Raw genomic sequence first — 25,561 nt, 5'->3', positions numbered from 1 at the left:
CACGATTAGTTCCATGAAACCCTGGAGACGCGGCCAATTTGTAATGCCTCCAATAGGGCTCGAACTAGCAATCCTCAAGCCTTTACGAGCCGAGCTACCCGTCGGACTTATTCCTTTCTTGACTAGATGAGTAATTTTGACTAAAAAAAGGAAAAAAGAATAAGATGCTTGGCCACCCACTATGTACCCTTTAGGAATTTTTGGACCATTATAATAACACCTCTTTGCCTTCTCCATTTTCACACACACACTAAAAAAAAAGCTCTGTGAATTAATCGATAATGGCGGATCAGCTCACTGACGATCAGATCTCGGAGTTCAAAGAAGCTTTTAGCCTATTCGACAAGGATGGAGATGGTCTCTTCTTTTTCCCTTTTATAACTTTTGTTTTTACCTCAGATCCAATTGTTGAGTTTTTCATTTTTTTGTCCTACAATTTGTTGAACAGTGTTTTGATCTATGATTTGATGTTGATGTGCTGCTAATTATTGTGTTCCGTGTTGGATAGTTTCAGTTTTTGTGGTTTAGATTTGATCTGATGAATTTATTTGTGAAACTGACGGATTCTGAGTCCCAGTGTGTTGAATTCTTTTGGTTAATGTTGCTTTCGATTGACAGTGGTGTGATCTATGATTTGATGTTGATGTGGTACTGTTTAGAGTTTTTGTTTATTAAGGGAATATTGTTGGATTTGGTGTTTAATTCTTTGTTATGCTGTTTTGATAGAAATGGATATGAAGATGAGTTTATGTTAAACTGGTAGCTTCTAGAATTTGGATTGGCAGTTGTTTTGATACATGATTTGATATTGATGTGCGGATTATGAGATTTGTGTTCATTATGGGGAAATTCTGGGATTCGGTGTTTGATTGTTGGACATGCTGTTTCTTTAGCTGAGTAGTTTCAATTTGGGTTTGGGTTTGGATGGATCCATTGTGAAGCTGGTGGCTTCTAGATCTTTTTTCGCTTGATAACGGTGGTGTTGGGTTAACTTGTATGCACTTGACTAATTCATTAGGTACTTGCTACCTCCACCACAAGTACTGGTTAAGTGGGAAGAAATCGCCTATTGTCTTAACCTCCGCTGAGATTTGAACCAACTCACTGCATTGACAACTAGGCAACATCCTTGGGTGAAAAAAGAAATTGGTGGCTTCTAGATTTTGGGTCAATGTGTCGAATTCTTTGGCTGATATTTCTTGGTAGTTAGGAATTTGTTTGTTTGGAAAGTTTTGAAAACCGTGTTTTTGGGAGTTGCATTTTTCTTGATTATATCAAGTTATACAAGTCAATTGCCTTTTTTTTTGTGGATCATGATACCTTTGACTTTATTTCTTGATGGATTGTTTCCATTTGTTCAATGTGGTAATGTGTTGACTTCAAGAAAAGAGCGTCCAAGTCTATAGATGTGCTTGAGAAAAACCCAAGTTTGTAATTATATGCAACTATAAACATCCACAGGCTGGTAGTATGCTATTGGAAGATAGCAGTAATAAGTAAAATATAGTGGTAGCAAGAGTTAGTACTCGAATATGAGTAGCTGCTGCCTCTTGAAATAGTTGATGCTTTTAGATGAATGGAATTCAAGTGATTTTGCCAATTTTATTTCTGTTCTGTTTGGATATGAGTTTCCTTTTGCTTTTCTTCCTTATATATGGAGATCGCCACATAGGGTTCTTATTAATGTTGGTTAACTGTATTCCTCATTGTTGGGATCATTCATAGGATTCTTATTATTGTGATGAAACTTGTGTTTATCTTTCTCCTTTCTTACACTTTGAATGGAGGAGTGAAGATTCATATCACTGTTCCCAACTTGTTTGGGATTGAGGCTAACTTATTGTTGTTGTACACTTTGAGCAGAGAACTGCGGAAAAGGGAGAGAGGGGATGTGAAAAACTAGTTTTAAGTGTTTGTAACCTGTAAGCTCTTAAAACTTAACATGTTCAATAACTATGTGCAACTGTGCTGCAGGTTGCATCACAACTAAGGAGCTTGGAACCGTGATGCGGTCATTGGGGCAGAACCCAACTGAGGCTGAGCTTCAAGACATGATCAATGAAGTTGATGCTGATGGGAATGGGACCATTGACTTCCCTGAGTTCCTTAACCTGATGGCTCGCAAGATGAAGGACACTGATTCTGAGGAGGAGCTCAAGGAAGCTTTTAGAGTGTTTGACAAGGATCAGAATGGATTTATCTCTGCTGCTGAGCTTCGCCATGTCATGACTAACCTAGGTGAGAAGCTTACAGACGAAGAGGTTGATGAGATGATTCGTGAAGCTGATGTGGATGGTGATGGACAGATCAACTATGACGAGTTTGTCAAGGTCATGATGGCCAAGTGAGAATTGATCAACTCATCTTAATCTTTAAAACTGGAAGTACAACATAAAAGGAAAAAAAAAAAAGGAACGGCAGATAAGTTTGATGAGGTTTCTGTTTCCGGTTAGGATGTGTTCTTTGACATTATTAGCTTGTTTTGGTGCTTGCCTGTTCTCCTATTTGCATTGTTTTGTAGTGCTGTTCTTTGGTATATGATTTTCTGCTCTATTCCTATTTTAGTAGTTTGGTAGCACTTCAACATTTGGTATTCAAACCTTTCTACAATTAGGGACTTTGAATGTCCTTTTCTGAAACCTTTTTGATTGAGTAATTTCATGTTCTTGCATTTGTTTGCTTTCTTTAGTTCTTACTTGCTCTTTATGGTCCAAGAAATTTTGAGTTCTGATGGACTTGTGTCGTTGGTCACAAGTTCGACTCTTGTGTCAAGCAATCCAAGTCTAATGCATAAGTGAAGAATGATAGGTGGTTGAACCCATTGTTCCTCAGTCTCGAAAGCTAATGGTTTCATGAAGTGAAAGGTCGCGAAATGAAGTTCAAAATTGTCTACCAAAGGCGCTAGCGTGTACCCTGGGGTGTTCATCATCACTCATATCTCATCTCAGGACAATGGAACCTGTAACCCGCCTGCTTCTAGCTTTCGTTCTCTTTTGACGATATCATAAAACTTTTTACATGCCTTCTACTAATATAACTTCCATTTTCCCTTTTATCTTCTTTTCAGTGTCTTCCTCTATTTAAATGCCATTTTCGAGGTGTATAGAATCTAGTTCCGAGGAAGGGAATCGTTGGAGCAATGATTTAGTTATCTTCTTAGGGTATATAGGTTATTGGTTCTAGTCGTGAAATCAACCTTCAACGGCTGCATCAGCTAGGTTACATATATCACATTTCTTAGGTTGTGGCCTTTCTTTGAATCACGTTTGCGCGAAGTCCTTGATGTTTGTTTCAACCAGGTTGTTTGGAGGGGTTCTTCCTTGAGTGAGATTTTTTGTGCATCGAGCTATCATTTTCACTTGATTTTTTTGGATTGAGGCATAGTAAATTATTGCAAGGTATCTACTAAAGTGATAAAATCTTGACAACAAAAAAAAAGGTTTGATTTTATTCAGTTTAAGCTTAATCTCAACGCATAACTAATTTGATTCGACTTTTCACTACTTTTTTGGAATAAATAGATGCTATTCCCTTTTAGTTTGGGTTCTCTTGAGGGGGGATAGAACTTTTTTATTTTTATTTATTATTTACAGAAAATCAATAAAAAAAAATAACACATGATTTTCTTAAATAAAAAAATCAAGAAACTTTTGGTAAGAAAATTATTTTCTTTTCCTATTTGCATTATTGAAGATGTGTTAAATAAGAAGAACTATTCGTCGCTCATTTAAATCGTGCACGTAATGTGTGAGTTAGATAAATTCAAAACTTATTTTAACTTGTTTTCTCTCATTTATTTTTTGGTATGACAATGGCATTAAAGTTAAATGAGAAAACATGATTAATAAAGATTTTTTGGGCATAGCTTAACTTATTTGAATTGAGACATAATTAAGTTATTGCATTTAAGTTACAAAAAGGGTTTGATTTAAAATTAGTTGAATTTTGAATTTTGTAATATTGATCAATATTTTTGATGTGAAAATAATAGCATAGCACATGGTCAATCGAACATTTTTCATTAGAAGAATGTTCTGTCTCTATAAAGAATCATATTGTATATGTTTGTTCAAATTTTAACCGCCTTTTAATTAAAATACGATAAAATATTTTAACTCCTCATTTCACATTTGGTGTCATTTTTGGTTTTCACTATACACCTAATTTTTTTTGAAAAAAAATTGTAATTTTTTTAATTAAGCTACGTGATTTAAATTATCTATTTATATATTAATTACAGGAGGCGAATGAAGATGGTACAAAGTAAAAGTGTGAAACCCATTTCACAGAGCAATGGAAGAAAAGGCCGAAAGAGAGATCGATGCATAATCCTTTGATCCAAAGAAGGTTATCTGAGATCGTAGAATCAGAAATTAAGTTATTTCGATATTATAGTTCTTAAACTGATTCATCCCATTTGAAAGGTAAGTTGATATAACACGAAATTCAATGGGATAATTAAAATTAAATTTATACTTTGTTTCATCGAGGTATCGAAATAAAGTATAAATTTAATTTCAAACTTAATTTTGAAATATCCTATCTCATTTCATAGACCGAACAACTTGTATTCACTGTTGAAAAAAAAGCTTATTATATAATTAGCTTTGTGTGTGTTTAATTTTCTTATTAGCTTATTGTATAAAATGTACTAGCCTTCAAAATTATTAAATAAAATTATAATGTTATAACTGCTTGAATTTTGCACCAGTCATCCTTGTAATATCCTCATTTTCACTTCTTTTTTTTTTGGAAAAATTACATGAATTAAATTATTTTTAAAAATAATTACTGATTTTAGCGATACTATTTGTTTATTACTATTTATAGCAATATTGTGATAAATTTATAATATGTATTAAAAGTGAATTATGTATGTAATATATTTGAATAATAATTGTTTTTGAAATATACTATGTTTGTTTGGTAAAAAATTGTCACATTGTATTATAAGTGTATTAAAATGTGTGATAAATATATTATCCATCATTAAAACTTGTATTATATTTGAATAATAAATTTATCTTTGTAATATGTATTAAACTTGTATTATAAATGAATTAAAAGTGATCAAGTGAAAAGAAAAATGTTATTACTATAAATAATAAATATTTTTTTATTATAGTATATTTACGTAAATTTCCTTTTTTTTCCCTTTAAACACCAAAAATAAAGAAAATATAACATATTATAATATTAGTATATAGAAATAAAGAAACATCTTAAATATCCAAATAATGATTCATAGTAATTTCATCTCGATTTAACATAGTGTTAGAATAACGATTTATTTGTGTTTTATAATATAAGATATAAATTTAAGTTACGAAACTGTCAAATAATTCTTCCTCCTCGACTCTTAGTATTATTCTTTTTCGAAATTACACTTTTGAAATATAAAATACAAAAAATATTTTTATGAAAATTGTTTTTTTTTTTAATAATAAAATCAATTAAAGACGGACGTATATAAGAACAGAAAAATCTAAAAGAGAAGTTAGTTAGTTAGTTCAAGGCAGTGTTATTTTCATGATGCTTCCCTCGAGAACTGCGCTTCTCTCTCTCTTCATTCTCTCTCTCTTAACCGGAATTCTCCCTCCTACCGCCGTGACAGCCACCGGCAGCACCGCCACTACTACCATCGGCTTCACATACTCCGCCGCCGTGGACAACTCTCCACCACCTGAGCATGTTGTTACAGCACTTCAATCTCTCAATATCCCCGCCGTACGACTCCTTAATCCGAGTCCAACTTTAATCCGAGCATTTTCCTACTCGAACATCTCCCTTCTCCTCACTGTACCAAATTACCTCGTCGGAGCCTTCGCTGCTAATCGCTCAGCTGCTACTGTATGGGTTTACAACAATGTACTTCCGTTTCATCCTCGTGCTCGGATTTCACTCATTTCAGTCGGTTCCGATGTTATCTCTTCCACCGGCGGTCCCGGAATTACTGATCCTACCACTGCCTTAGTCCCTGCTATGCAAAACTTACACCACGCGCTTATTGATTTAGGAATCCGTACTGTTTCAGTTTCTACGACTTTCTCCTTCATCAACGTGATTACGACGGCGTTTCCTCCGTCTGCAGCTGAGTTCCAAGAGCCTGTTAATTCGCTTGTTATCAGACCTGTACTTGAGTTTTTGGAGGAAACGAATTCATCTCTGTTAATGAATGTGTATCCGTACAATGTGTATCGACTCCATGGAGAGATTCCGATTAGTTTCGCTTTGTTCCAGGAAGGTCCATTTAACTTCCGTGATGATGTTGTTACAGGTGTTAGGTATCATAATCTGTTTGATATGATGGTTGATGCTGTAATTGCTGCAATGGCGGTTTCAGGCTATGAGAATGTTCCCCTGATTTTGACGGAAACAGGGTGGCCAAGTAATGATGAGCACATGAATGCAGAGGAGAGTCAGATGTACGCTGAGAAATACTTACAAGGACTGATTTCACATTTGAAATCTGGCCTTGGAACTCCACTCAGGAAGGAAGGTGCTGCTCAGGCTTACATTTACCAGTTGTTTGACGACGGGCCTGAATCGAATTCGAAGAAGAACAACTTAACCTCTGATGGTGGTGAAACAGTGCATCAGTACTGGGGAGTGATGTACCATAACATGACCATGAAGTACAACATCAAGTTTGACAATGCTCATCAAATTTCCACAATGCTTGGTTTACTCGTTCCCTCAATCTATTCTCTATGGCTTCTTTACCATTTCTTCTTCTGTTTTGTTTGGTCTGGATTGATGATTGACTAGTACTAGAGAAATCTTCATGTTAATACTAATTCATTGCCTATAGAGGGAAACTTTGCCTGAACCAGATCTCTGGTTCTTTCTCAAACTCCAAATTAGTCTACTGATGATTGCAAGCACAATCAAGAATAGCATGTGTGATACCTAGAGATTTCTGTTGCTGTTGATTGAATTTCTGTTCTAGTATTACATGAAAGCATACAAACAATGTAGTTGTTGTATTCTTAGTCTATCTGTTGCTGTTGGCTTAATTTCTTCCTCTGATATGATCACTAGTGATCCCACCATGATTACTGATTCATGCTTCCATGTTTATTGAAGAAGATAGCAAGTAGAACCGTGCACGTGATGTGTGAGTTAGGTACACGTCATGGTTCTAATCTTATCTTAAATGAAAGTACCTTATTTGTTGATAATATTAGTCGTGGGTAAATGAGAAAACATGGTCTATAAAGACTCATATAGTCGAACTTTAACTTGTTTGGAATTGAGACATAATTATAGTCAAACCAATTAAATATCCAAATGAGACAGATACCTGTCCTTTCAAGTGTATCTAATTTCTTAAAATAAACAAGACTGGTGCACTAAGCATCCCGAGTTCATATAGGAATTGGTAAAGATCTAAAGGTGTTACATTGTCAGCCTACCATGATCTGATTCCACAGCTCAAATCTGTGATATATAGGTCACTCAAACTTTGGACCTACAAGGTCACACAACGACGAATTCCATCGTTGTTCCGAGGCTCCCCTTGGGGCAGTATCATATTATTGTAAGAAAAACAATCTAAATGCCAATTAGTCTAAACATATAACATCATCTGAATCTGAGGAGTTTCCATCAGCAGATGATGAGTTCTTGTTCACAGTCTGCAGGTCTTGCCAAAAGCTTTCTAACTGGTCATGGGTAAACCAATCTTCCTTCATCTATAAAACAGAAAAAGATTATAAGGATTAGTGGATTTCTTGATATGAAGATTTGTTGAAGAGAACGACCATATCGTCTAAAAGTTTAAAATGTTAAGAGAGGGGACACTTTTATTTATTCAGTGCGCTCCCTCACGTGCTGGCTTGAATATTTTTTCAAGAGACGAGCACGTAGATATGTGTTAAAGTTTGTGAGGGAATACTTCTATTTATTTGATTATCTAAATAGTTTGACAAAGTACTCACAAAGTAAGGGTAGCCTTCTGAAATGCTAAAAGTTTCTGGAGCATTCTCTAGGAAAAGGCTAATGTAGTACAAAACAAATTTACCACAGTCGGTAGCATTTCTCTGTTGCGGTACCTGAAACGTTCAAGTTGTTCTAAATGAGAGACCATCATATTGAATGTTACATCAAGTCGATAACTGCATAATGTGTTTAAACACACATAGTAAGTAACATCAGAATCAAGAGTGAAAAGTATTGTGACCTGAGGAACCAATAGTGGGATATTTTTAATCAGCTGCTTGCTCTCTGGCCTCTCTTCATTGTTGAATATGCTGGAAATGAATCTACAAATCGAACAAAACAAAGCATAAACAGCAAAATAACTAGCAAAACCAAAGTCATAAGGTAGGACGATGGTCGAGGAAAATACTTTCTTATCTCAGGTGCAAATCGCGAGGAGTCTGCTATCTGCAACGAATCCAGCAACAACATACAGGGAGTTGTTGATTCTGACTCCAGACTTTCACCGAGATGGCAAAAGATCAAAAGACACCAATGACCCCTGATGAATGACATCTCAGTCTACAAAGCACAACCTCAAATGATATGTAACTATGGCAAAGCCAGATAACAAATCAGAAACACATACCAGAGAACAATGGGAACAAAAACATATTTTTTCGAGAATATGTCTTTGTTCTTAATCCATCTCAACACCTTAGACTCAAACCGTTTGTTTCTGTATGAGGAAAACCACAAGGAGTCGAGGCATGCAAACAAATTTTTCTTATCCTCTGGTAGTTTCCTCCATATATTCCTACATTATCCCAAAAAGGTATGTTCAAAACAGAAACTGGAAAACATATACCCAAATAGCATAATTTAGTACACAAAAGCACAAACTTACTCCAGGTAACAGTCAAAGTTGATCGAGTTTAACTTTCCCTCTGATCTGGAGTTCCTTCGGAAGCGTTCTCCCTCTGATCTGGAGTTCCTTCTTTTTGACAGTCCACGGAGGCGTTCTCCCTCAGATCTGGAGTTCCTGCTACATGACAATTTACAGAGCCGCTCTTCCTCTGATCTGTCGTTCCCTGTGCGTTCTCCCTCTGATTGGTCGTTCCCCGTGTGTTCTCCCTCTGATATGTTGTTCCCCGTGTGTTCTCTCTCTGATATGTCGTTCCCCATGCGTTCTCCCTCTGATCTTTCGTTCTTTGATCTGGAGTTCCTGCTATTTGACAGTTCACGGAGCTGTTCTCCCTCTGATCTGTCGTTCCCCGTACGTTCTCCTTCTGATCTGCTGTTCCTCGTTCGTTCTCCCTCCGATCTTTCGTTACCCATGCGTTCTCCCTCTAATATGTCATTCTCTGTGCATTCTCCCTTTGAACTGTCATTTCCCATGCGTTCTCCATTTGATATGTCATTCCCTGTGCGTTCTCCCTCTGATCTATCGTTCTGTCTATTTGACAGTCCACAATGACTTTCTCCCTCTGATCTGTCATTCCTTCTATTTGACAGTTCACAGCGGCGGGAAGAACACCGTAGCTCAACAGCTGAATCGAGTGTAGAAGCTACTTGAGTGTGCTCTCCCTCTGATCTGTCATTCCTTCTATTTGACAGTCGATGGAGGCATTCTCCCTCTGATCTGTTGTTCCTTCTATTTTCCAGTTCACGGAGGCGGGAAGAACGCCGTGGCTCCACAACTGAACCAAATAATCAGTCTATATAAGTAAATGTAAAAGAAAAGAGAAAATAACAGTAATTGGGATGATTAAAAAAAAGAAAGGAAAAGGATATAACCATTTCTGCTTCTTTTAGGCATCAATCCTGAATTGAGGGATGCAAAGGATATATTAGGACTTCGAAAAGATTCCTGTTCCCGTTGATACTCTAACAGAAACAAAAGAACAATTTCGGAGAAGCGTTATCAAATCTTCTTGACTGGGAATAAAACTTAATGATAGAGATGACAAAGATGATCGCTGCAGATGATCTTCCTTATCAAAAGCAAGTTGTTAAAATCTTGGCTGAGAAAGATAGTCCGGATTCAACCTGCCAAAAGCCTTTCATTAATGCATATTTAACACAAACGAATTAATGATATGTATCATAAAAAAGTGAAAATAAACAGGAAACGAAAATGTTTGTTCTGTAACCCTGCTAAATTCAGCAAATAAGGTGAAGTCCAAAAATAGAAAGTAACATCGCATAGTTTGCCAATTACCAAACATGATAGTGAATGCACACTCACTTGTTCCATGACAAAAATGGATCGAAACTAAAACCACGTTAATGAGCTACTGCAGGATCATTTTCAACTTAAGCAGTAAACACTAAATTGCTTGGATCAAATTATCCAAAAAGCTGTTTTTTCCACAATAGCCGGAGATTCAGATTAAAGAAAATAGTTGAATCAGCAAACCAGATATAATTATCCAAACCAAACAGGCCCCTGGTATAACCAGCTAGATTCGATTCAGCTGTTGAGCCACGGCGTTCTTCCCGCCTCCGTGAACTGGAAAAGAGAAGGAATGACAGATCAGAGGGAGAATGCCTCCATGGACTGTCAAATAGAAGGAATGACAGATCAGAGGGAGAGCGCACTCAAGTAGCTTCTACACTTAATTCAGCTGTTGAGCCACAGCGTTCTTCCTGTCTCTGTGAACTGTCAAATAGAAGGAATGACAGATCAGAGGGATAAAGTTCTTTGTGGACTGTCAAATAGACGGAACGATAGATCAGAGGGAGAACGCACGGGAAATGACATATCAAATGGAGAACGCATGGGAAACGACAGATCAAAGGGAGAATGCACAGAGAATGACATATCAGAGGGAGAACGCATGGGGAACGAAAGATCGGAGGGAGAACGAACGGGGAACGGCAGATCAGAAGGAGAACGTACGGGGAACGACAGATCAGAAGAAGAACGGCTCCGTGAACTGTCAAATAGCAGGAACTACAGATCAAGGAACGAAAGATCAGAGGGAGAACGCACGGGGAACGACATATCAGAGGGAGAACACACGGGGAACGACATATCAGAGGGAGAACGCACGGGGAATGACCAATCAGAGGGAGAACGCACGGGGAATGACAGATCAGAGGAAGAACGGACGGGGAACAACAACAGATCAGAGGGAGAACACTCAGGGAACAACAGATCAGAGAAAGAACACGCTAAGAAACGACAGATCAGAGGAAGAACGGACGGGGAACAACAACAGATCAGAGGGAGAACACTCAGGGAACAACAGATCAGAGAAAGAACACACGGGAAACGACAGATTAGAGGGAAAATAGCTCCATGAACTGTCAAATAGCAGGAATTCCAGATCAGAGGAAGAACGCCATGGGTTCCATTTTGAATTCTCTTAGAATTTGGGGAAAATGTGGAAATAAATCTAAGATTCCTCTTTGATAGCAAAATGCATAGAGGATCTGTAAGGAAGTGAAGGAAGATTATGGGTTTCGAATGGGTTACAGGCTATGTTGCTCGGACTCTTCCAAAATGTCGATGGGTGTGTGTCGGATCCTCCAAAAATACTATATTTTTGGAGGATCCGACACAGGTACGGCCTCATTTTTGGAGAGTGTGAGCAACTTAGGTTACATGCAGGGGCGAATTTATAGGCTAAAATATGGAGCATGTGAACCCGTGCTCTCTCTGTAAAAGTAGGTATTTATGTATATACAACAACATTCCTAATGAAATTGCACAAGTGGGGTCTAGGAGGATAGAGTGTACGTAAACCTTACCTCTATCTCGAGGCTATTTTCGGGAGACCCTTGGCTTGTGAACAGCAAATCAAAGTAGTTACGAAGAAAAATGACAGCGAAGAAAACATATCAGGTAGTCAAAAGAACAATAATAACAACAACATAGTGCGATGACTGAAGCACAAAAAACACATACCATAAAGGAAATCAAAAGCAATACACTACAAAAATAAGGCAATTGCTACGACAAATGACACGCCACTACCCTCTATACTTCTATCCTAATCCGCGGCCACCACACCCTCCTATAAGGGTCATGTCCTCGATAAGTTGGAGCTGTGTAATATTCTATCCAATCACCTCTCTCCCCAATAGTTCTTCAGCTACCCACTACATCCAACCTCCCGCACCTCCTCACTGGGCTTCTGCACTTCTCCTCATCACATTTCCTTGTCTTGTCCACAATGGAGGCATCTCCCACCATGTCTCGGAAATCCTCATTCCTCATTTTTTTATCCTATCGCTTCTAGTATGTCCACACATTCATCTCAATATTAATATTTCCGTAACCTGCATCTTCTAAACATGATAGGTTTTTGACTGGCCATCATATCCACAATATTTTTTTTAAAAAAAAATAGGGTAATCAAAATTACTTCTTATGAATCCCTTCAAAACACCAGGAAAGGAGAAGTACACTCTTCAAAACTGTACCGCCAAAATACTAGCGGAAAATATTATGAAGCCGAAGAGCGAGGTGTATTAACTTACATGAGCTAAGCCCAAAGGTAGACACATGAATATCATTGTTATCATAAACATAACATATGATTAGACACAAGATAAATTTATGTTTATATGGAAGAGGTATCAAAGCCACCAGCTTAATGGATTCTTCCACGACAACTTAACATTAACATAATTTATAAATTAAAAAAGGCATGTCTAGAGTAGCAACTTTTTGATAAGCATCTCTTTTGGGAAAAGAGTAGATACCATTTGATTTAGGACGAGTTTTGGTGTACCAAAATGTTATGGAGATTAAATGGTAGTAATTAACAGACATTTCAGTTACTAATGGAGATTATACAAAACTATTGGCACATCTTAAGAAGGTACGTAATTATGGAATGATAATTGATCACATCATCCTAGTTAGAAACAGTATACTTATGATATATCATATTGGCATCAAAATCAGATCAAGATCATAAACAACGAATAAATCTGCATGTCTAATTTTGAGAACTCTTCTATGTCTCAAGAGTATTTGCTTAGCAAAAAGCAGTATTTGGAGTTCCACCTACTGATCTTCTGCAACCAGGATTTTTCTTTCTTTTATCTTTGTACGCGTCATTAAAACCTGAATGCCCTCAGAAGTCTCTTTTTCAGCAAATTCTTCCTCATCGTCAATGAAATCAATCCAGAATAATATTTTGCACTCTTGGTCCCGAGTGAATAGTTCGTCAGAGTTGAGACAAAGTCCCTTAAACCGTATTTCATCCATTTCAAATCTGGTCATGTTCTTCACAAATATAGTGGGTTGTTGAGGTGAGAAATTTTGTCTTTGATCTACAGACATCTAACTATTGCGAACAAAGGGGTTGTTCCTCGCGTTCATTAAGTTTGGAAATACTCATCACCATAGCCAAATTTGGAGAATTATGCAATTCTACATCAATAGCTATGTAATCAGCAAGACTACTAATGTAAAGTTCAATTCTTTGCACTTGTATAAGGGTACCAGCCACTAAACCAATTGCTCAAACCTTTCTTTGTAATCTGCCATACATCCAATTTGACGTAACTTACCATTTCTCCCAAATTTTGACTTCTAATTGCTGGTCCAAAATGAAGGTTGCATTGACATTTGAACTCATCCCAGGCATATCTTTCTCTAATTGAAAAAACCAGATGCAATTCCTTCAAATGAAGGGAGCAAGACCATTTTTTTTTCTTCTTCTGGTACTTGCCGGTGTCAAAAGAAATGCTTGAACCTGTTTAGCCATCCCAAGGGGTCCTTGTGGGCACGAAATCGTGAAAAATCCAACTTTGTGTATTTAGTAATCATGAAATTCCCAATACTTTCTGATCCTGAACCTGCAGCGATAACCGCTGCTTTGCCTTCCAACCTCAGTTATGACTACCATTTTCAATTGCTTCAACATAATTTGCTAAATCCATCCTGAGTGCATCCAAATGAGCACTTACGGCTTCCTGTCTAGCTAGATTAATTGTGAATAGTATCAATTGTTGCTGTATTGGATCTCCCATAACTCCTATCTCTAACCAAGTTGTTACGGTCCCCTTGGACGTTGTTAACTGCCAATTCAATGAGTCTTTCCACTTTTTTATCTTCTCAATATCACTACTAATTCAAATATCCATCAATATTATAACATATTCTAGAAAACTAGCTTCACCTAATATTTTGCAACATAACAAACTTCTCCGTGGCAAACAGAAGAAATTGGGGATGTAGTACAATGGAGCTTTTAAGTGTTCAACTATTGCTCATAATCAAGAAACTAATGGTTCGTGTTTGAACCTAAGAGGGAATATCTCATCTGATTAATGTTATAGCTCAAGAGTTGATTTGCATAATATTTACGTGACAAACTAATGCACACTACTAATTCCTCTATGTGGAGTGTTTGGAATCTGAACTTCTTACTAGCACTAATAAAGGGAGAAAACAATATACGAAACTTCTAACATAAAAGCCACAGATCAATCTAATGTAACCCAAACTTTTTCTTGTTCTCCCTTGATTCTTCAGATTCATATGATGAATATAACTCGGATAACCATTTAAACATTTACATACATACCTCGACTAAGTCGACGGTACCTGCTATCTCCCATAAGCAGCTAACTTTGTTCACCAAGACTTGGACAGATGAAAAGAAACCGTCTAGTATTTTTTCTTTGAAACATTAACCAAAATCAAGAAGAATGATCAGTCTAAACCTATTCCAGCTATCACCAAACCATTTTAATAATCTCTCCAAGATTCCTACTCATCCATAACCGAACAATAGATAGCAAAAATCACATACCAAAGACAAAAACAAAATGAACAATTTTACAACAATACCATAGTAAAAAGCACCACGATACACTCACAAACAAGGGGTGGAGCTAGAGGAACTCGAGGAGTTCATCTGAAACACTCACAAACATTCAAGGGCAGAGCTAGGGGACGCAAAACGAACCGCATTCACTAGAAAATTATAGTTGATATATACAAGATCAAGATTTAATGTACATATAATAGATGCTGCATCCTCTTGGCTAGGAGATCCCACACTTTTTAGCTCCCTCGACGACTCGAACTCACAACCTTAGGGTTGAGAGTGATGAATGTTTATCATCCGAGCAACTTCCACTTATCTCCTCTTGGCTTCTTCGCGTGTTTACTTTCTTTATATATCGAATCCCCCCGGTGAAAATCCTGACTCGCCTCTACTCACATAGAATTGAACAAATTTAAATCCACAAAGTTAACCAAACTAAACTCAAAGGTAACTTGATCCATCACAAAGATTTCAATTCATAAACAAACAAAAAAACAAAATTTGAGCATTTTCAAAGATACCCAAATTGTAAAAGTACCAAAAAAAATCATTCAATTGCATAAACAAGCTTAAATCAAAAGTAAAAAAACCTGATAAAGGGGATATGACACAGAGTTCCTTCTTCATCTTGTGTGCTTTAAGTTTTGATTTCCTCCCTTTAGAAAACCCTAAATTGAAAACTTTACACAATTTGAGAAAACCCCAAGAAAAGATTGAAACTTTATGAAAAATTTTTGGATTCTTTTGCTCTTTTACAGGTATGATCATCTTCATGTATATTTGTTTTTTTCCTCTCAATGTGAACAAGAATTGAGATTCCAGTAATCCAGTATTACTTCACAATATATATGAAGTGGGGTTAAAAGACAATTTTGCCCCTTGAAGTTATGAAATAGTACAAAAAGAAATTTATTTTTATTTTTATTTTTTGCAATTTTTTCGACTGGCTTGTATTGGGGCGCGATTAAATTTGAAGTTGTGCATCCTTAGAAAGCGCAATCCAATATGATTTCTTTTATTCTCACAAGGTAGAATTTCGAGATTTGTAAGGGTGGATCGATTTGAATCATTCCACCGCAATACATGTGTGGTGAAATATTATAAATTTTTTTTTACGATGTCGATAATAAAATGGATCACGTTATTAATTGAATCCGTTAAATTAAAAAATCCTCGTAAATTAAAACACCAACCCAAATTCAATTTACACGATCGACATTTCCGATTACAATTTATCACAACACTTAATCTTTCATTCACGTCTTAACAACAACAACAACAACACAATATATAACATTCCATCTAGAGGAATTCAAAAAAATTAATATGTACATGTCCTAATCCTTATTTTGTATAGGTAGAGAAACGTTTTTTGATAAACTTCAGTGTAGTTATATTTTTTATTTATATTTCTAAAAAATTAATAATATTTTGAATTATTCGATTTCGATTTTTAATTAATTAAAAGTAAAAGGACTCTCCCGACTTTAATCGATTATATCTGTCACGTTTGTGAAATTTACTCGAATCAAACCAATGGTGTATAGTCGATCAATTTATTACTATTTCATATGTGGAGCCACATTTTATTATTAGACCTGTATTTTTTTAGCTTTTTCAGATTTAATTATGTTATTTCTATTTTTCTTTTGGCCTAATTTTCATAGTATTATATTATTATATATTATTATAAGTGGGAAGCCATAAAAGTAAAAGTTGAAATACTATTTTATTTTTATCTTAAATCAAAATGTTACCCCCTCCGTTCAGAAATATTTGTCATGTTGCGCTTATCAAAAATCAATTTGACTAATTTTCAAAGGTAAATTAAATCACATTAATTATTACTTCGATATTTTAAACAAAAAAAATGTATATTCTAAAACTATATGAAAAGTACTATAAATTACAACATTTTTATATTAATATGGTGAAAAAATGCATCTTAAAATGTTACTCAAAGTTTTTATAGTTTGATTCTAAAAATAGAAATCATGACAAACAATACCGGACAAAGGTAGTATAATATATCTAAGCAATTAAATATTAAATAATAATTACATAATATTATATTAAATACTTAAAATGAAAAGGTGTTTTAAAACACATTTTAAGAATGTTTCTCCATTGTCCAACATAACTTTTGAGCTCTCTAAAAAATTCTACGTAAACTTTTGGCTTATAAATATTATGTGTATGAGGTAAAATTATTATTGGCAAATATATAAGCTAATTTGTCTTTCATATAAGAAGAAAAAAGAAACTGATTTCATCAATTATACAAAATGCTTAAGCACGAAGATAGCAGATTAAGATAGAAGATTGTATTAGAGTGTTCTCTCGCTTCCGAAGGGTTTAGACTTTGTGGTGTCTTTCGTAGTAATACTCTTATTCTAGTACTGTCTTTCTTATGCTTTCTACCACCAAATGTTTTTATGATGTTTCGGTATTTCACTTTTTGTTGTTGTTATTGTTTTCATAATAGTGATTATAGTATTATATTATATCCTCTTCATTGACAATTTTTCTTTTTTATATTTACTCTAATTTTCTATATTGTATAGCGACCAAAATTAAAAGTTCTAAAGTCGCTGCAAAAAGTCTATTAGTGACAAAAATTAAAGGCTTAGTGTAGTCGTCGCTAAAAGTTGTGAATTTGGTCGCTAAAAGTCTCTTTTAGTGGCGAATTTTAACCGCTGCTAAAACTTCTTGTCGTCGCTAAGACTCTTTTAGCAGCGACTTAAATCGCCGCTAAAACTTATGAATGTCGTCGCTAAAAGTGACTATTAAATCGCCGCTAAAACTTATGAATGTCGTCGCTAAAAGTAACTATTAGTAACGACTTAAATCGCCGCTAAAACATGAAGGTCGTCGCTAAAAGTCTCTTTTAGCAGCGACTTTAATCGCCGCTAAAACTTCTGAATGTCGTCGCTAAAAGTCACTATTAGTGGCGACTTAAATCGCCGCTAAAACTTATGGATGTCGTCCCTAAAAGTAACTATTAGTAGCGACTTAAATCGCCGCTAAAACATGAATGTCGTCGCTAAAATTCTCTTTTAGCAGCGACTTTAATCGCCGCTAAAACTTATGAATGTCGTCGCTAAGTCTCTTTTGGCAGCGACTTTAATCGCTGCTAAAACTTATAATGTCGTCGTTAAAAGTGTCTTTTGCAGCGACTTTAATCGCTGCTAAAACTTATGAACGTCATCGCTAAAAGTCTCTATTAGTGGCGAATTAATAGCCGCTAAAACTTATGAATATCGTCGCTAAAAGTCTTTATTAGTGGCGACTTTAACCGCCGCTAAAACTAATGAATGTCGTCGCTAAAAGTCACAATTAATGGCAACTTTAACCGCTACTAAAACTTATGAATTTGGTCGCAGTGACTTTTAGCGACAAATGTTAAAGGTTTTAGCAACAGTTACCGTCGCCAGTAATTGTGACTTTTAGCGATAAAATTTGATGTTATAGTGCGGTTATAGTAGCCACTAAAAGAGACTATTAGTGACAAATATTAAAGGTTTTAGCGACGATTATAGTTGCCGCTCAAAGCCACTTTTAGTGACAAAAATAAAGAGTTTTAGTGGCAGTTGCGATCGCCACTAAATCATATAAATTAGCCACTGAAAGAAAGAATAAGTCGAAACTAATACCGCCACTAATTCCAAAGTACATTTTAGTGGCATTAGAAATTGCCACTAAATCATATAAATATTCACAGCGAAAAATATTATCCATTTAGGACAATTATAATCGTCGCTAAAATTATCGCTAGTTATTCAAAACGTGACAAGTATTTTGAGATAAATATAATATTAATTTTAATGATAACATATCAATATAATCGAAGCTCAATATGGACTTAATCATTTTTAAATCAAATGTTAAAACCTTATAACTATGAAAAAAAGTCATACATTTACTCCTGTTACGATATTATTCCTAGTTTCTTCAAAACATTTATACTTATTTATATTATAAATATTCTTTACATATGAAACTTCATTTTTGAATGGAAAAAATTAAATTAAAAACTACAATAAAAAGGAGAAATTCTTACATGATAAAATGTTATAAGGAATAAAATGCGTATATATATATATCTAAGTTTTTCGATCCGTCAAAAATTGTGAATAATTTAATAAGATAGGTAAAGCAAATACTAGCATTTTGTTTGTCTAATCGAATTTGTGAACAAGAAGAAACTCTAATACGTCAATCCGATAAAACTTATAAACGAAAAATAGATAAAACGAAAATTATAATATTGATTTGTTAGCATATCTTGTGAATAACCAAATTTTGTAATCTGATAAGACTTGTAAATAAATTAAATTATTCACAAATCATGGAGATTTACTAAGGTTATAATCCAATAGATAATAAAACTTGTGAACAATTAACATGATATATGTCTGTTACAACAAGTCATTTTTGTTAATCTCACAAGATTAACAAACAATTTAACAAGATTTATAAAATAAAAATTATTCAAATTGGGTCATTTGTGTAACTTGCAATGTCGTTAAAAGCTTTAGCGACAATTAATTCTTAAATGCCGCTAAAGATCGTTTTTTATATAGTGTGAACAGTTCAACAGTATAATAGAATGAAAGATTGTATCGAAGTCGACATAACTTGTGAACAATGAAAGTTTTGTGAATTCAATAAGACTTTCGAACAGTTTCACAATACAAATAAAATGAAAAATCGTACTAAATTATTAGGCAAGTTTTATCAATTTTGGTAATATTAATGAGCAATTTAGCTAGATAAGTAAAATGAATATTGTGCTAAAATTAATATAGTATGTCGACATAAATTGTGTTTTATGTAAATATGGCAAGATGTCGAAACAAAAAAATAGTATAGTAGAATGAAAGATCGAATCGAAATTTAACAAGATGGATAAAATGAAAAAATATGTTAAAAATACGAACCATGTGACATAACTTTTGAACGAAAGTTTTGCAAATTATGTAAGATTTTTGAGAAATTTAACGAGATAGGTAGAATATGCAAAAATTTATCAATCCAATCGAAATATTTATCAAAAAAAATTAAAAGAAACAATATACTAAACAATAAATTTATGACTCATCCAACCAACTAGCAAGAATATTTTTGCACAAATTCCTTGAACAAAGACAAAATTTGGATTAACAAAATTAAATTATACTATTTATACAAATTTCCAATTCGAAAAATGTTTTTTTTTATTGACTTGGATAATATAAAAGGCCAAATAAGTAAAGTCATTGTAATTAAGTTTTAAAAGACTTAATACAAGGAACTAAAAAAGGGAAGAAAATCAACTAATTAAAGGAAATTACATGTAATTAACTTTGAAACTTATATCAATAAGAAATAAACTTCTACTGGGAAAAGTAAACATCCTAAAGATATAATATAGAACCATATAATAAAATTCCAAAATAAAAACATATGAACAATTAAAAATATATATAGATAAAAGATATTTTTTTTGGTTTTCACTCGATGTCCGATACCTGCATTAGAATCCGACTAAATCCGAATTCGCATCGAAATGTCCCACATTAGGAGGGTAAAGCGCTCCCTGACAAGCAATTAGTATCGTCAAGCCGTAAAACTTATAGACAATAATAAAAATAGGTAGAATAAGGATCCGTACTAAAATCGTACGACCGACATAACTTGCAATCAAGTGTACGTAAATGTGGTAAGATCTGTGAACAATTTAACATGATAGTAGAATGACGGATTGTACAAGTGTAATGAACTCGACGTAACTTGTGAATTTATGCAAATTTTGTCAATTCTATAAAATATAAACAATTTAACAAGATAGATAGAATGAAGATGATAAAAAAACCGTTAAAATCATATATTTTTTTTATCTTGACTAGGTTTTGAATGAATCAATACAAGGAACTAAAAAAAAATCAAAAGAAATCAACTCTCTACATATAATTAAAGGAAATTAAATATAACTGACTTTGAAACTTATATAAATTTCTACTATTCCTAAGGAAAATAAAATAACACATTATACTAAAAATCATCAATAAAATGAAATATTATACACTAAACAATAAATTAAAGACTCATCCAAAACAGACTTGTTAAAACCGTAGTTTTTTCTTTCTTTCTCAACTAGCAACAATTCCTTGAACAAAGACAATTTGAATAACAACCTTAAATTATCCAAATTCTAAACATGTTTTTATTATAAAAAAAAAATATACAAAGCCAAATAAGTAAAGTCATTGTAATAAAATAAGTTTTAACAGACTTAACATGTATATAAGGAACTTAAAAAAGAAAGAAAATCAAAACAAAATCAACTACTATGATTAAAGGATAGTACATATAACATATATCAATGAGAAATAAAGTCCTTCTAGCTAAGGAAAAGTAAAACATCCTAATTAAAAGATCCAATAAAACCATATAATAAAATTCCCAAATATAAAACCTAATTTGATCATACTTTTGGATTATTATCTATTACAATGATGTATCATCATCCAAATGAGGCAATTCATTAAGATCAAAATCAAGAACTTTACTTGCATTTTGACTTGATGATTCTTCTTGATTGTTTGTCAAATGGCTCCTTTGATGACCTCCAAGTGCTTGTCCAGTAGGAAAAATCTTGTCACAAAATTTGCACTTATGAACATTATTATTGTTATTATTAGATCCATATTGATCATTAATAATAATGTTGCCATAATTAGTGATTTCTTGATTTCCCAATTGACCATCATCTTGAGTATTATTATTGTTCTCTTCATCATTTCTACCCTTAATTTCATCGATCGTGTTCTCAATACTAATCTTGAGCTTGTTATGACTCGATCTGTGTCCACCTAGTGCTTGATGAGTCGCAAACATCTTTCCACACACATTACATTTGTATTTGACCTCCACTGATTTCTTGAGAACGGGGCTAGGGACCAAATCCTGGCCCGGTTCAAATTTGACTAGCTCCTTCTCCTTCTCCCTCTTCCTCTTCTTGGTTTCTTCGCGATTCTTTTCTTTAGTATCATCAATAACAACCCCCTTTTTCTTAGATTTATCCTTCAAATCGCGAAAAACAGCTTCTTTAGGAGCACTACCAACTGAATTGCTACTACTCATCATGACCTCTGACCTATTCTTCTTGTTGTTGTTGTTATTGTTCACGTTTCCATTGACTAAATTTATAAGCTGTTGAACCGCGTCATGTAGCTCCTTATCATCATCCATTATAGTACTACTTACACTCCTCTTTAGAGGGGATCTACCTCGTCTATCCTTCGCACCCCAATCCTTCAAAGGAGGTAGTTCAACCACGTTAAAACGAACTCCTCTTCCTCCTCCTCCATCTTCTTCTTCTTCATCTCGAAGACTAGCAAAACGATCCTCAAAACCCTCATTCACATCCTCAAACCTAGCTTCACCAAAACCCTTACTTTTCGATATTTTTTTACCAGGGGGTTTCATACCTCTCCATTCTCTATCAGGATGACATCTCATGTGTCCAAATAAAGATTTCTTAGATGGAAAATTCTTATGACAAATCTCACAACTTACAACCACACCTCCCATCTCTTCTTCTTCTTCGAGAACAACTTCTTTGTCGTCGTCGTCATCGTCATCGTCATCATCAAATCTTGATCTTTTTATCAAAGATTTTTTCTTCTTCAAAGATTCTTCTAATCTTTGATTTGCTTGAACATGTGCACTACTCATATGTCCACCTAAAGCTTTTCCTGAGCTAAACTCTTTTCCACACTCACAACATATATGATCTTTCTTTTGCTTCATCAACAACATGTTCTTTTCTTCATCTCCGCGACTTTCATCTTTATCTTTCTTGAGCTTAAGATTTATCTTCACCTTAAGATTACTTGAAGATAAACCTTTTTCACAAGATCCATTGTTTTCTTGATCATCTTCAGCTTCCATTTGTGTGTGGAGTTGAGAAATCAAGAAAACAAGAGCTAAAATCAAGAAAAAGGAGAGAAAAGCAATGAAACCCTAAAATAAAAAGGGAAGACAAATAGGTTAGTAAGAGAGTAGGGGAGTATAAGAGACATAAAAGATATGGTAAGTGAGTAGGATTATAGAATTATAAAAATAATAATTAAAAAAAATTAAATTAAATATTTGAGTAATATGGAAAGAAAAAGTAAATTTCATTTATAGAAAAAATTCACATCCCAAAATTCAAGCTCGGAAAATTAGCTACATTGTAAGACGTATAAATGAAAAAGAAAGAATATAGAGTATATCCTTTTTAACACAAAACCTTTTTATTTGATTTCCTACTACGTGTTCGGTATCAATAATAGGACGCTCGACTAATTCAGATTTACACTATATAGGTTTTGTTATAGAGATTAAACACGATTGACCATTCATTATCGAGATTCGTTTTCATATTTAAGACTCGAACTCGAGAGTAAGTCGCGAAATAAAAATCTCGAGATTATATATATATATCTATACATATTTAAGTTTCGAACTCGAGAGTAAGTCGCGAAATAAAAATCTCGAGATTTTATATATATATACATATTTAAGACTCGAACTCGAGAGTAAGTCGCGAAATAAAAATCTCGAGATTTTATATATATATATATATATACATGTGTTTAAAAAATATTTCTTAATTTTTATACTTCTTATAATTTTCTATAAATAATATAATTTTTAGATAAAATATGTACTAGCTAACACAATATATTCTTGTTTGATAACTTATGCATAATTTTAAAAGAAAATTATACTATTAGGTCGGATAAATGACAAACTACAAATTAATCACCATGAATAAAAATAAAAAAGAATAAAAAAACTACTGATTTAAAATTCTTATTTTATAGTAGTGTATATAAGTTAGATATTTAAAGTATAATTCCTAAGAGTCCAAATTATGTAGGATTTGTGCCAACAAGAATATATATTCTTTCTGTATAATTATCCCACAAAAGGACAAACATCGAAAATTTCTGAAAAATAATATTTTCTGTTTATTTTTTCCTCATTTAAAATCATTTTTCCCTCCAATATATATATATATATATATATATATATATATATATATATACACACACTATTATATAACAATTGAAAACATTGAAGAAATACAGTTTAAATGTAAAAAATATACAGAGATAAATGCTAGAAATTGGACAAAGAAATACAAAAAATATATAAAATAAAGTATCATAATATATCATATTTTTAAAAGGTGAAAGCAAAATATGAGGTAAAATAAAAAAATTTAAGTTATGCTATTTTTAATTTATCAAAAAATGATATATTTGAAGAAAAAAAATATTAAAATCATATAATTAGAAGTTAAATAAAGGAGAAACTACCTAATTGCATAAACGTTAATTTTCTTGTAGTTTAAAATAATTATATTTTGTCTCACTATTTAATAATCTCATATCAAATTTTAAGTCATACACATATAAATCACACTAAAATACACATTGTATACATATATCCGACATGCTTCACATAAATCTGGGACATTAGATATGCAAGCAAGATATGATGGTGAGGGAGGCGAGTCAGCAAGCGAAATTCGTATATGTATTGCGTGTATCTGGTTTGATTTGCATGTATTCGAAATACCATATACGTAAGGGAGATATGAGAGTGAGATTGGAGGGAGGCGAGGTAAATTTTTTTTATATATCCTATATACAGGCGAATCCACTTTGATAAAATATATCTAGAATAAATTATATATATTTTAACTCAATATTTAATAAGTTACATATATTTGGACGCATTAAAAATTTGATAAAATTCATAATATTATAAACTAGTATGTATCTAAGTAATTAACTCTTAAACTATTAAAAATTATACAAGTTACTTTTAAATAAATATTGCAATAAATTTTAGGAGTTCTAAAAAATAATACAAATATATATAAATTAAAGTATCAGAAAGTTAAAAGTATCATCTATATTCCTCTAATAAGTATAAATAAATAAATGGATATATGTCTCCATTTTTAATTATACGCATTAATTTCAATTATAGTAAAACCTTAATTATATTCGATTGAAATTGATGTGTATAATTAAAGAACGTGATGTGGTTCAAGATGCAATAACAATAAATTGAGCCGGAATTAAACAAGCAAGATAAGATATTGAAGACATGGTTAAGGGGTTGTTTGATCGTGAAAGAGTTACCTATGATTAATTATTCTGGAATTAATTATCTTAAGTATTTCAAACTTGACAACCAAACAAAACGTTATTTTTATCTTTTTATTTCTCCTACCAAACGACCCCGAAAGGTCCATCGAAGAGGTAAGGAAATTCTCCATAAATTCACACAAAGAGTCTTTCTCTATCTTTAGAGTTAGTTAACTCTAATACGAAGACTTAAAAGACTACTTATATTAGTCTAGAAAAAATAGCTAAATATCTTAAATTTGTTAAAAAAATTCATTTAGATATTTGAACTGTAGGTTTTTTTTCTAATTGAGTATTTGAATATGTGATGAAGTGTTTCTATTAGACGCTTACGATTCAAATTTTGATTTTTTTTTTTATTAATCACTCAATATGTCATCTCCTTTAATTATAAACATCGATCATAATTGTAATGTACCTTAGATTTTACAGGTCGTTAAGGTTAATACATATGAGTAGAAAAGATGACATATTAATTTATACATATCGAGGTACTTGAGAATACACTAAAAAATTAAAATAAATAATGTGAATACTTTATCGTACGTCCAGGTGATCAATTAGAACACATATTATTATTCAAATATCTAAATAAAATTTACCAATTAGTTATTAATGTATTAGGTCAATTCAATTGATAGGAAAACGTTTATA

General features: G+C 33.4%; 5 protein-coding genes across 6 annotated transcripts; 3 read left to right on the top strand and 2 right to left on the bottom strand.

The window, feature by feature from the left end:
- The first annotated feature begins 198 nt into the window (after nucleotides 1–198).
- On the top strand, nucleotides 199–4,700 carry LOC101243958 (calmodulin 4). Its single transcript, XM_004251200.5, has 3 exons — nucleotides 199–357; nucleotides 1,975–2,344; nucleotides 4,241–4,700. Exons 1-3 carry the CDS (start codon nucleotides 282–284, stop codon nucleotides 4,335–4,337), a joined length of 543 nt encoding a protein of 180 aa, XP_004251248.1. The 5' UTR covers nucleotides 199–281; the 3' UTR covers nucleotides 4,338–4,700.
- A 772-nt stretch (nucleotides 4,701–5,472) lies between these two features.
- On the top strand, nucleotides 5,473–6,912 carry LOC101263377 (glucan endo-1,3-beta-glucosidase). Its single transcript, XM_004251395.5, is given in 2 exon segments — nucleotides 5,473–6,738; nucleotides 6,740–6,912. Coding segments are annotated over 2 exon segments (1,227 nt in total). The 5' UTR covers nucleotides 5,473–5,529; the 3' UTR covers nucleotides 6,758–6,912.
- A 315-nt stretch (nucleotides 6,913–7,227) lies between these two features.
- On the bottom strand, nucleotides 7,228–15,549 carry LOC101243669 (ubiquitin-like-specific protease 1D). Of its 2 annotated transcripts, XM_010315196.4 has the most exons (9): nucleotides 15,305–15,536; nucleotides 14,906–15,102; nucleotides 9,718–9,969; nucleotides 8,828–9,620; nucleotides 8,570–8,737; nucleotides 8,351–8,482; nucleotides 8,183–8,264; nucleotides 7,941–8,054; nucleotides 7,228–7,694 (listed from the first exon to the last, which is right to left on the bottom strand). In XM_010315196.4, exons 3-9 carry the CDS (start codon nucleotides 9,737–9,739, stop codon nucleotides 7,566–7,568), a joined length of 1,440 nt encoding a protein of 479 aa, XP_010313498.1. In that variant the 5' UTR covers nucleotides 9,740–9,969; nucleotides 14,906–15,102; nucleotides 15,305–15,536; the 3' UTR covers nucleotides 7,228–7,565. The 2 variants fall into 2 exon arrangements, with proteins under 2 accessions (XP_010313498.1, XP_004251247.1); XM_004251199.5 differs by lacking the exon at nucleotides 14,906–15,102 and having other exon boundaries at nucleotides 15,305–15,549.
- Nucleotides 10,599–11,228, top strand: LOC104644813 (uncharacterized). The gene has a single exon (XM_010315314.2). The coding sequence runs from the start codon at nucleotides 10,599–10,601 to the stop codon at nucleotides 11,226–11,228; it is 630 nt and encodes a 209-aa protein (XP_010313616.2).
- A 5,549-nt stretch (nucleotides 15,550–21,098) lies between the features above and the next one.
- On the bottom strand, nucleotides 21,099–22,775 carry LOC101263082 (zinc finger protein ZAT9-like). Its single transcript, XM_019210966.3, has one exon. The coding sequence runs from the start codon at nucleotides 22,647–22,649 to the stop codon at nucleotides 21,204–21,206; it is 1,446 nt and encodes a 481-aa protein (XP_019066511.2). The 5' UTR covers nucleotides 22,650–22,775; the 3' UTR covers nucleotides 21,099–21,203.
- Nucleotides 22,776–25,561: the final 2,786 nt, after the last annotated feature.

This window comes from Solanum lycopersicum, chromosome 11 (assembly GCF_036512215.1).
Source record: "Solanum lycopersicum chromosome 11, SLM_r2.1".
Classification (NCBI taxonomy): Eukaryota; Viridiplantae; Streptophyta; class Magnoliopsida; order Solanales; family Solanaceae; genus Solanum; species Solanum lycopersicum.
The sequence above is the reverse complement of the archived record's forward strand: the minus strand, read 5'-3'. Positions and strand labels throughout refer to the sequence as shown.

What these genes read in the sequence shown, in the direction of transcription:
- LOC101243958 (XM_004251200.5), top strand. Translation starts at nt 282, where the DNA reads ATGGCGGATCAGCTCACTGACGATCAGATCTCGGAGTTCAAAGAAGCT. An exon ending in ATTCGACAAGGATGGAGATG is followed by an intron (nt 358 to 1,974) that starts GTCTCTTCTTTT and finishes ACTGTGCTGCAG; the next exon opens with GTTGCATCACAACTAAGGAG. An exon ending in GTCAAGGTCATGATGGCCAA is followed by an intron (nt 2,345 to 4,240) that starts GTGAGAATTGAT and finishes TATTAATTACAG; the next exon opens with GAGGCGAATGAAGATGGTAC.
- LOC101243669 (XM_004251199.5), bottom strand. Translation starts at nt 9,739, where the DNA reads ATGCCTAAAAGAAGCAGAAATG. An exon ending in GCCTAAAAGAAGCAGAAATG is followed by an intron (nt 9,621 to 9,717) that starts GTTATATCCTTT and finishes TATTTGGTTCAG; the next exon opens with TTGTGGAGCCACGGCGTTCT. An exon ending in TTTGCACCTGAGATAAGAAA is followed by an intron (nt 8,265 to 8,350) that starts GTATTTTCCTCG and finishes TTCGATTTGTAG; the next exon opens with ATTCATTTCCAGCATATTCA.
- LOC104644813 (XM_010315314.2), top strand. Translation starts at nt 10,599, where the DNA reads ATGACAGATCAGAGGGATAAAGTTCTTTGTGGACTGTCAAATAGACGG.
- LOC101263082 (XM_019210966.3), bottom strand. Translation starts at nt 22,649, where the DNA reads ATGGAAGCTGAAGATGATCAAGAAAACAATGGATCTTGTGAAAAAGGT.